Genomic DNA, 12,482 nt, shown 5'->3' with positions numbered 1-12,482 from the left:
CTAATATGCCAAATGTCAACACTGGAATCAGCTACTATTACCTACATTCCTACAAGGTCCGTATACAATATCCATACACCAGTGGCGGCTCGTGACAATATCGGGTGGTGGGGCAAGGGCTGCAAGCGACTTTTTATCAAGATGGCATCACAATGGCGTTTTCCAACGTAAGCAAGTAACTTGGTGGTACGGACTACGGTAACACGAACTTCCCGACAACGGTGATTTTATCGTATGTGCCGCGAGAGGTCTGCCGGTGAGCTGTGACTTGAAGTGTGGTAAATGCGTGAACGGCGTACGGAACAAAGATTCGGCACGGTTCATGTTCGCACTTCACCTGACTAATTATCTGCAGAAATGGAAATGACTCTAACTCGAGAGATTGCCTAAGCCTAACTGGAAAGGTCAACGAGTTCGGACACATACGCAATTGTTATCTCATAGATTGGACATGTCATATTGAATCCAAAACATAATTCCAAAGAACTACGGATAGCAGCCTCGGAAATTCGGTGCCGGTAGAGCACAGGAGATTTTGGCCTTGAGGCTGGAGACTGTCACACGACACATACGGCTTACGGTCAATATCAGTGGTTCCCAACCTTTTTCGGCTCATCGCCCCCTTTTGAAGCTCCACACCGATCATCGCCCCCCAAATATTGGAAAACTAAAACAGCACTTCCTCAGCCCCCCAAACATTGGTCTTTGGCCCCATAGGGTGATAAACCAAACCGCAGACTCCCCTCAGCCAGTGGGCCTTTTGTCGCTACATATCAGCTATACCCTATTTCATGTACTGTTTGGTGAGTCACCGTATTTCGCCTAAACGCGCAAAGCACGAGAAATTTATGTAACTCATGTTTGAATCGGTCAATATGGTCGGGAATTGCATATATATCGCTATCAATTTTTTATCCTCTTTCTGCTCGCGTAATCAGATTTACCGGGGGAGCTGAGGGGGATGTATTGGAAAAGGTAGGACCCCTAAGTAACAATTGAAAATCTTCGGGTGGAGTCGTTGTTATATTGACTTCGTTACATGATGCTATTTCGTGACCTCCTATATCTGCTATGTCAGAATATATGGAAATCGTCAAAACGTACCAAACTAAAAGACGCACATGATTTCAAATTGGTATTTCTGTACTGGCAAATAATTTTTTCCTTGCGAGATGGCATTTGTCCTGGAGGGTTAAGGTTGTCAGGACAGGAACATTCCACGCCAGCCATTGAGGCGCCTATGGACAATTAAACATATATGTATATCGAAGTTTCCTGTCAGCACAAGGGCATTGCTTTTCGGCCAAGGCCTTCTCGCTGCTGGTCATTGTGGCACACTTCTCGGAGTCGCATGTTATATGGCCTCTAACTCCATATGTGTTGGTGCGTCGTGGTGCAGTAATGACCGACGCCGAAGTCTCCCATTTTCATAAATCATGCGTATTTTTGTTTTGACGGGTACCCCAAAATCAAGATAGATGATATCATTAAATCACCCGCAGAGCGAAAAATTCTGAAAAAGTTGCATGAATTTCTGAAAGATTACTCTATAATTATTGTTAATTCACGAGATAATTTTGGGCCCCCCTCGAGTTCGGGCCCCCACCCCCAATTGGGGAGTTTGGTATGTGGTAGTTACGGTCCCGACTCCAATATAGCCGTTTTAACGCGCCATCGCCCCCTTCGTTGCTTTCGCCCCCTTCGTCCGTTTTCGCCGCCCTATCGCCCCCTTCGTTATTTTCGCCCCCTAGACTGCCAAATCGCCCCCTGGTGGGCGATATCGCCCACGTTGGGAACCACTGTTCTAGTTGCTGAAAAACAACTTGAGTCAGTTGAAGTTATAGGCCGATATCTTCGTGTTGAAATATTGCACAATGACTGTTTTAATACGCATCACTATCTGGGAGCTCCAATTACCGAAGTCGTAACAATAAGTAGCTGTTACATTATTACAACATTCTTAACAGGTAGGCCTACGTTCCATAAAATGCAGTACTCACCAATTAAATCTGTTCTGTTGTTATGTTCTGTACTGACGTTGGCTTTAGCAGGTGAGAATTCAAGTTCACAAATTATTGGAGACCTGTACATTCGCCGTACATTTGCCAGGACTAGAGAACACGGCGAAATTTGGAGACACCATCCTTAAGTATTATGACAATCAACATGACCTCGTAATACCATTCGCTGCTTCAGTGAGCTGCAGTCAGAAGGGTGGAGAATTGGTGATGCCTAAGCACAAAAATCTCAACGATGCGGTGGCCAAAGTTTCATAGTTAGTATTCTGTATAGTGTAGACATTAAAATATAATTTCAGAAACAGTAGAGTCATTTTCTTCTTAAGCGGACGCCGTGTTTCGATCGGCGGAGGTGATATGTTTGGGGAGGGTAGTTATGAATGGAACGACGGGCATAGACAAGAATGGTCCAACTGGTAAGTTGCCCCTAATACAATTCCTCTATTTTCATGTCGAGAGTGTTTGAAGAATAAAACTCTTTCAAGTATTTGAAAATGCACATCATCGCGTTCGAAACTAAGGATTCCCACATCGAAAAAATTTAAAGTATTTACAACGACGGAACGGATTGCGTCGGAGTGACACAATTGTTCGCAATGCCTTTGGAAAAGAAATCAGAAAAAATTGCGGGTAGAGAGTACGAAATATTTAAAAATATTTTGGGATCCTGGTTGATCAAACGGGACCTGACAAGAGGACCAGGGCATATATATCTATGCCTCGAACATTGCAGATATTGTAAAAATTGATTATTTCATTGGTATCAGCAAACAAACCTAGTCGTGACTAACTTCACGTCAAGCTGGCTAAGGAAAAACAAAACAACGTCCAACTGAACGAAGAAGTTTCACTTTGCTTTGCTTTCCGGCGCTAACACCAGTACACCGCGCAGTACAAGAATTTGTGATGTCACCTGAGACGGAAAATTTTCAAATTAAGATAGTCAATATCAGCTGTTCATAACTGGCGTTTTTAGAGCCCATCTTAGGGGTCCCCCGGCGATCAAGACTCCCAATCAGGTCATACGGATGATTCGTGATGATACACCTGTCTTGGCCATCATTGGCTGCAGGCAATTAGGCATGATCAGTAGTTGAATTCTGACTATTCTTGGTACATCATATGCAATGGCGTACCCAGGAAATGTTAGGTTTCGAAATCGTATTCGTATCGTATCGCTGGTACAAAGTTTAGTGTTACTTATTTATGATACCAGCGCCATGCATAGTGGCCCGCGGTTGAAATGCAATAAATTCAACCATCCCTACAATACACTACCCACCTAGACATCCGTGAGAATAGAAACGCATTAACTTCATTCGTTCGATTTAAATTATACAAGAGGGTTGGTAAAGGTCAGTACTGCGCAATTTAAGCACTGAGCCGTCTAAGAAACAGAGATACATTGCAATTAGCATATTCTACTACTACGACAACGTAAGAAGTGATCGTTCCGTATGCGGTCAATTTATTTGTCATGCAACAATGGAGGATCACGGAAAGGTGCAATCTGTGAATGACTGGCTGCTTTTACAAGTGACACCGGCGTATCGTGAACATACATAATATATGGTGATTTAATCGACACCGTTTACTTGGCGACTAGAAATTGACTCGTAAATTTTGCCCCGAGTCACGAGTCAAATCACATCTGTGAAGCGCTTAGTCAAGTCAAGTCATTTTTGCAAAGTGACTCGAGTCAAGTCAAGTCATACGAAAAAGTCTAAGGAAGTGATAGTGCTGCATCGGCGAGTTCAATTTCGTCCGGTAACATTTATCGGTGAACATATATGCATCTTATATTATGCATTCTACTATCTTAGGTATTCTCATATCTACGATCTTGAAGGTTTTGTTGACACTTGATCTACGCTACAAGTTCTGTTGTGGAATTGGCGTCGTATGTTTTCTATTTCTCTAGGCTAGTGGTGCTAAAATTGTTCAAAGAATTCACGAAACGGCCCCGTGGCAATATACTATGACTCACTATTTCTTAGGAATCAACACAAAACAAAACGTTTGATTTCGTGGTGTTGATTGGGAAGAAATCCGATTTTTGCGACCCGCTGCGCTATGTTTTTGAGAACGCCACTATAATATCGTCATGAATCACATTCAACCTGCTTAAATTCACATTCCACCCACTAAAACGTTGGTCTTGGCCTCGTGACTGGGAAACGAATCCTTCATACCCCCTTTACTAGGGTTACCATAATTTGGGAATCTGAAAAGAGGACACTTTTTCGAAATTTTCAGACTTACAATACTGGAGTAAAATCCGAAAAATGGTAAATTTTTACCGAGTTTGTGGTTGGTTGACTAAAAATAAAGGTTGTATGTTAACCACCTTTACCTATACCTATAGCCACCTTTACATTTATACATATACATCCTTCAATACAACATCCATTGTAGCAGTATATTTATTAAACTCGAAGACTTTTCGGGTGCCTCTTTTCAAGAGTTATCGGCACACTGAAGGGATTTCAACAGATTTAAAAGCAAAACCAAAAAGGCAAAGTATGACGCAACAATCAAAATCACAGACCATGAAATTCGCATTGTATCAATGGCAACAATAACAAACTACGAAGTATACGGACATACGGTACTATAGTAGCAGCGCAATTTGTAAATAAACAAATACACGCACGGAACAACACGCACTAATGAGAAATTTGTAGGTTATAGAGGAAATCTTTCTGTCTGCATAAAATAGGTTTGCTCAACTGAATAATAGAAGACTCCAACACTTTTAAATGAAACACAGACCTACCACGCGCAATGACAGTGAACATATTGTCATCATAGTGCTGTGCACAGGCAAGGTTTTCGCTCAGATGCTGACCGATTGACGAAGCATATGCTTGATAATCATCATAGCAGTCTGTTTTTTGCAGCCAATTTGCACTGACGTGCGAGCTCCGTGCGATCATTTGCGCATGTTTTTGACCGAATCAATTTTGGGATATGCTGCTTAATACGCTCAAACAATCTTTGAGATGTACGTCCTACATACCTACTATCACAGTGGCACTTGTATTGGTAAACAACATTACTTGCATCAAAGGCAGGAAGTACATCTTTTCGAGAGTTGGGTAACAAGGGTTTCGTCGTGTACACATGCGTGTTAACGCTGTAATAGCAACGGTGAACAGCCGATTTAAGAAGCTTTTCAAATCGGCTAGACACGTTACCTAGCCAAGGTAGGTGTAAAAATGCCGGGCATTTTTCTGGGCCATATTTTGGGGCTGTATCCGATTTTTTCAATACCCTAGAGATGGAGCATTTTAATATGTGGTCCGGATAGCCATTTTTGGAGAGAATCAAGTGGATATCATCCAATTCGCGTGACAGTTTTTCCGGTGAGCAGAGGCGCAAGGCGCGATTAACGAGAGATGAAATGAGGTTTAATTTACGCCGCTTCGGGCAGAATGAATCCCAACGAATATCATGACCAGTGAAAGTAGGTTTTCTGTACACCGAAAATTTAAAATAGTGAGTAAATCTGCACCAAAATACTATATTTTATGTTTATTAACGATATAATGTCGAGTGGTTTAAAAAATAAGTTTCCTGAAATAATTATGTAATTGTTTTTTCTGGATCATTTGAATTTTTTGGAATGTGCTTCACGTCCTAAAATATCGTTTCGCGGACCCCAGTTTTAGAACCACTGCTCTAGGCCAAGGGTTCTCAACCTGGGGGGCACGCCCCCCTTGGGAGGCGTAGGGGGCTCTCAGGGCGGGGCGAGAAATTTTGTCAATTTTGGCAATGTCTGTATAAATTGTGACTAAACATGTGTTTCACAACCATTCTGAAGAGACGATTATTGAAGATTAAACTTAATTCGTATTCTAGAAAGCTTGCCAAACTCAAACTCCAGCAGTCGCGCTCAACGGAGTATAGGCTGACTTCAACTTCATTTGAGCAAATTTTTGATATCCTTTGAAGATTTAGAGAAATTCCTACGTGCACGTCATTCATTACTTTATAGCTTTGACAGTAGCCTAAATCTCTGTGCGCTTGGTAGCTGTTGTTGATAGCTGACGAACTGCACTGCCTAAGGCAGACTTAGATGCAATATAGGTTGCCCAGTTTCGCCCTCAATTTGGCTATAAATCAACACAATATTTATTCATTTCCAAAACTGATCAAATTTAGCATGGCAGTACAGAACGACGCCGTGCTCTCAGTAGTCACTCCCAGCATCAGGATTAGTCTCAGTGCAACCTACCTTGAAATTAATTGGTGTCCTTTTCAATGTTTTTTTTGTTATTCTCAAACAAGTTTGGGGAGATTTGTCAGCAATGTAAAAAACTAAACAACTGGACTGCGGATTCAAAATTGGTTTAAGATATACCTTATGTATACTATTAGATCAGGGGGGGGGCAGCCCGTACGGCCGCATGCGGCCGTAGAAGGGAATTTGCGCGGCCGTCGACGCCTAATTCAATTAGTATGTGTTGGCAGCCGTAGACATGCAAATTGCAATTACGATTTCACTCCCGAATTTTCGAGAGATTTTATTTTATCTTGAAATTTTCTTCGCGCTCCGCGCAATTCAACAAGACTTCATTTTTCGATTTTGATGCAGTAGCGCCCTTCTTAATTGGAGCAGGAATGGGAATCCTCAAGAAATAACAATTCATTCGCGGCTCTGAAAAAAGCGCGACAATATGCACTCTCAGCAACTATAACATTGCCACTCGCGATTTCGGTGCGTACAATAGGCCGTTGTGAAAAGTAGAATAGTCCGGAGTTTACCGGGAATGGATATGGACAGTTTACCATAGATATTTTGCTTCCAGATCGTCCATTGCGACTATGCCCTGGAATGCGGCCTTAGGCTACATAAGTAATCGAAATGCGGCCATGATGAGCAGGAAGGTTGTCACCTCTGTATTAGATGATGTGATCTTTTTGACATGACGTTAAATGTAAGAGGGGGGGGGTCAGGAGGGCGCGATTTTTTTGACCATCGCCAAGGGGGACGCGTGTCAAAAAAGGTTGAAAACCGCTGCTCTAGGCGATCAGCCTACTCATGACTAGTAATTGAAAAACGTCCATAACTGTTCCCGTTCAGAAGACCTGTTGACTACGATCAAACCGAGTCAGTTCTCTCTTTGATGTCGCATCAGACCAGTTAGTGCGGCGTTTGAATTACAATTTACCTACAGGGGTCGGATTCATTAATTGGAATATCTTCAATCACAACATGAATCAATCTAAACGACATTTACCTGGAAGACATCGTACTCATAGAAGTCTGAGGTGTATAGGCGATAGGATACCTATTTTTCATACGATTCAGATTTAGATATGACTGGAGTGTTAAATGTACAACGTGGTACGGCAGAATAAATAACCCAACATCTGGACGTCGTTGAATTTTCTTGCGATGCGCTCTGTCACCAGGTTCGCGAAACATTATCCCAAACATATTATTGTCATGATTCCACTGCTGGCGATTACCAGTCAATTATCGTCGATATGCATTAGCTGACTTCTAATGAATAGTTTTGGGTAACTTCAGGTTTACGGGAGAGCCGAATGACTACCAAGGACAAGAAGATTGTATGATGATGAATGCCGGGGATAAAGGCAAATGGAATGACATACCTTGTTGTCATCGACTTGGATATGTTTGCCAAATACGTGAGTAAATAATTTATTCTATACCAGAGATTGTCAATCTTTGTGAAAAGGTTCACAAACTGAACGGTTTCTCAAAGCCTATCCACCTATTCTACGCAAAAAAAGACTGTAATGATCACAACCGGAATAAAGGACAACAAGTCTGTACTGCAATGTATAGGATAGGCCTAGTTGTGTATGGGCCTGTGATATACGTAGCCCAGTGATTCTTAACCTTTACTTACCGGAATAACACCTACGGTAATCTGTAAGCTTTCGTGACACCCCAAATTCTCGCTAGTCAGAAAGATATCTCACAATACAGATCCACTACATCACATCAGATTATTGGTGCACATAATGAGCTGTGCATCAAAAAATGTCGCAAAAGAATTAAAATATGATTTTAACGCAAAGCGAAAACCTCCTGACGAATGTTTCGTACAAATCAATGTGACTTATGCGCAACAGCGTGGTACCGGTTTCATAATTACATATGCGCTTATAAATATTACATCCAGAATTGACATTTCAGAATGACGGGGCTTCGCTGTTTGAACTCCAACCCCGAATGCCATTGTACACGACGGATCACCACCACAGTCACAATCCAAGTACTGATCGGGTTCGGTTACTTGTAAACAATCTCCCCTCTTATTATTCGGCGCAAACACACGAAATGACTGGGCGGTCCCTTGGACAACAGTGCGTGACACCAGACGTACATGTATTCGTTCAAGCCACATGATTTATTGCTAGAACCAAACTACAACATATACATTTCGTTCTATTACACGACTCCAGATAATCACATTGTGACTGACGAACGGAAACCCCTCTGAACATCATGTTGTCTCCACTTGAAGTTAAGCTACTGAAGCCATTCCTTTCGGAAAGTCATCGTTTCTGAACTGCTGCTAAACTAGTTTCAAAATATGCACCATAGCACTCGTGCAACTATGTTGTGTCACAAAGGGTTAAGAAACAATGACGCGCGATGACGGGTATTGCATGTGTACCATGGCGCATATTATTTTGGAATCCGAACGGAAACCGCTCTGAACATTATGTTGTCTCAACTTGAAGTTAAGCTATTGAAGTCATTCTTTTCGGAAAGTCACCGCTTCCGGACTGCAGCTAAAATATTTTAAAAATATGCACCATAGCGCACGTGCAACTATGTTGTGTCACAGAGGGTTAGGAAACAATGACGCGCGATGACGGATATTGCATGTGTGCCATGGTGCATATTACTTTGGAAGTCCTTTCATTAGCAGTTCTTATACGGTGGCTGCTACCAAAAATGTGTTACCTTGTTGCATACTTTATTTCTTGATCTCCATCAAGATAGTCGGTATAGCCGAAATATATTGGAATCGTCCAATCATACCAGAAACAGATTTTATATGTGGGGATCACATGATTGCAAGTTGGTGTTTTTATACAGGTCGCATCATTTCCTTCTGCTGTTCGCATTTGTTGTTGTTGACTTTGTTGTTATTGTGTTTCATATTCATGATGTTTTCGACTACAATAGCCATTTTACATCAGGCCAACATCCTTCATTATTGTATTGTCTTAATTGGCACATCTCAATGGTGCTTATCGCCTTTCAGGCCTTGGGCTTCCGGACACAAAGTTCAGTTTGCTCATGGGTCTCAGCTTTATCGTACAGTATTGAGGTGAGCGGCGAGGAGCCCAGATAAACCTTCGACTCGCAGAAGTTGGTCCAAACCGGGGTTCGAATCAACCTCGATCGGTGTCAGTGTTTAACCGACTGCACAACTCGCTTCCCCATGCTTCACCCCACCTCCGGCGAGATCCGGGGTTCGAATCCACCTCCATCGGTTGCAGTGTTTAACCAACTGCAAAACTCGCTTCCCTATTCTTCACCCCACGTCCGGGGATGGCAAGTAATGGTTACTTGTAATTCAATATTCCCTGCGATTTTGTTTACCCATAATTATACGATACATTGTCATGTCATTTTTCTCCGAAATTTCTCCTTTTAAACTTGTTCAATTTTTCCTAGTTATAAAATACGTTTTGCCGGTCTAATAATTACAATCACTAGCATATCAATATCAATTTATATTCTTATTCTATTAAGCTAGTGACAGGTCTGTTGCCTATGAAAACAGCGAATTCACAATTTACACTGGAAACAGTGCAAGCTCCTACTTTCAAGCGAAACAATTCTGTGAGGAAAGGAGATCCAGACTTGCTTCACTGAAGAACGGGAATGATTTTAAATCATTGATCGCGAACCTTAATATGTAAGTCAATAGTTTTAATGAGCAATGGACTGAGAAAAAATTGATGACATGACATCTTCTCATCTCCTCGAAAGTTCTATAATGATATCACAGACGCAATAACGTCGTGTGGAAGTGAGGAACAAATTTGAAAAAGGCCATTGCAAATGGTTGTTTCTATACCACAAGGTGAATAACACTTTATTTCATGGTTATATCTGCTTCTTTCGAAGCACGGAACTTCAAAGTTGCAACCTTAGAATCTTGATAAACGATTTATTTATAAGCTGTACCTTATAGCCATTCATACGATTGGAAGCTGAGATAAATGCTCTGGTCCTCATACTTATATCTAAATATAAATATATATATATATCAAGTACACGCCACTGCGAACCGGGTTGATGGTGCCATTACTAGTATACGTCGAATTACGCGTCACAAGCTTCCATAGTAAGTGTTACCGAGTGAAATTCACGCCGAGGCTTTAACGTAACGTTGCTATTTCCAAATAAAAAAATATGCGGGCTTAGCAGTAACTTTATTAAATTTCAGATAATTTTATCGCAATATCACGATTCTAAAACGAGATAAATATTATCTTCTGTAACATTGAACGACACGATGACCAAGTTTATGATGTTTAAAATGGATTGAAACTTCATTTCTCACAATTCTCACCAAGTATGATAACGAAAAATTATATCTGGTTCTGGAAATGTGACTTACTGTAGGCGCAATCGATTCAGTTTCAACGTTAAGACCAAAACTTAACTATAGAGAGAACCCGACAGAATCGTATATTCGATCGAAAATTAGAGAATGCATTTGCTCGCAATGCAAATATTGTGAAGTGTGATCAGTCTAACGCAAGCATACACACACGAAAAAGACTTATTCGGTATCAAAATGACCGGAAGCAGCCAGACAAACGCAATGAAGTATAATATAATGAAACGCAGATACCGTGGTAATGTCGTCAAAGCAGATGCAATCAGTTAAACCTTACGGCTCAAGAGGTAGCAAGCATAGTGTCACAACCAATTCCGTTCGAATGTGGTATTTATCCATTTCGTTGAAATATGGTCTGTATGTAGTCAGGAATCCGCTGACACAACGCTATACTATAATCGACAGAGAAAAATATTCCAGATACCGTAATCGATGAATACTAAATGCGGTGTACCTATATTTGCTCTTCGTAAAGTGTCAAAGCAAAATTCCAGCTCATCATTTCAAGTAAACAAAGATCAATATATCTTGCCCACAAATTTTCCTATATAATGAAAAAACTTCCCGAATTATTGCATACAATTACGAACCGATCTTTACAGGTCCGTGTTCCTAACTCCGGCAAAATAGTGACCATGCGTTAAACAACGGCGTTGACAATGCTGTGTGTTGGAAGTATTCTTATAGAAATCGTTAGGAAACTCGGTAGTCTTGAATAATTGCAATCAAAAGAATAGTGCAACGAAAGCACGGCTGTACAGCGCCCATGGTAGGGATATATATTGCTATATCATGCCCTCGATTAATTATCAATATCATTATTCTTACAATGTGCCACACATAGCAACCCAGCCCGAAAGGGACGTGCCATGTAGTTTGTCATGTTTTTGATACTATTGGTAATTTGTAGAACTGCTGTGATGCGATTCTGGATCGATAATAAGGAAGTTGGATAATAATGTATAGCAGTGTATCTCACAATGGTGTTTCCAGCATCGACAATTGCCTGCAGTCTATGCCATTTATTTATGAGGAAGGTAAAACTTACGTACGATTTTCATGAATATATCATGGATATACCCGCCGATTAGTGCGGAGCGGGTCGACAAATTCTCTGGTCCTATACTTCGATCCTGGTTTTAAAGCTCTGGTCCGACTCCGGTCTGGCTCCTAAGCCGGATTCTGGAAATGACCGTGATCCGGTCCAAAACACTCCGATGATAATAATTGTCTACTCATAGGATGGTAATGAATATTGATTGAAACGAAGCAACCAGGACCTTATAAACTCAAAGATCAAACCCAACCCTTATATGAAGAAATTATGCCTACTTGTAATTCGCATGTGGTTTATTTCCATGAACGTTTCACTTTATCTACTGATTCGAGGGTGGAAGAGGGTAAGGATGTCATATTCTAAGTAAAAAAGTTCCGGTCTATGCTCCAGCCCTACCAACTATGGGCACCGTCTTCATGCTTATACATTGCGTAAAACCTACCAAGATGTTCAAAGTACTCAGAGTTGATATTCATATTCATAAAAATTTAAGTATCGCCCCATATTTCTACTCAATTTGAAGAACAAGTATATAGAAAGAAGAAACCCGTGCATTTCATTATTTACAAAGCGAAGATCACGGTGAAACTAGCGCGATATCTAATGTAACAGTAAAGCCTACCATTCATATTCTTCCGGACATTAATAAAAATCATTTTGCAGTTGCACCTCATGACTTACACATATCTTAGGAGCAAGTAAAGGTCGAGTCCGGCGTTGATTTGACAGTGGATTGTTCTGCGTCAGGGGTTCCCATTCCCAAAGTAACTTGGTAACGTGACG

General features: G+C 41.1%; 1 protein-coding gene across 1 annotated transcript; it reads left to right on the top strand.

Annotated features, from left to right (window-relative positions):
* The first annotated feature begins 2,112 nt into the window (after nt 1-2,112).
* LOC145439406 (collectin-10-like) lies at nt 2,113-11,701 on the top strand. The gene is made up of 5 exons (XM_080316889.1): nt 2,113-2,275; nt 2,345-2,434; nt 7,555-7,676; nt 9,766-9,931; nt 11,553-11,701. The coding sequence occupies exons 1-5, from the start codon at nt 2,229-2,231 to the stop codon at nt 11,596-11,598; spliced, it is 471 nt and encodes a 156-aa protein (XP_080173015.1). The 5' UTR covers nt 2,113-2,228; the 3' UTR covers nt 11,599-11,701.
* The last annotated feature ends 781 nt before the right edge of the window (nt 11,702-12,482 follow it).

Source organism: Botryllus schlosseri, chromosome 5, assembly GCF_051294905.1.
Source record: "Botryllus schlosseri isolate E-star chromosome 5, Bs_hap1, whole genome shotgun sequence".
NCBI lineage: Eukaryota > Metazoa > Chordata > Ascidiacea > Stolidobranchia > Styelidae > Botryllus > Botryllus schlosseri.
Note: the sequence above shows the minus strand (reverse complement) of the source record. Positions and strands in the feature narration are given on the sequence as shown.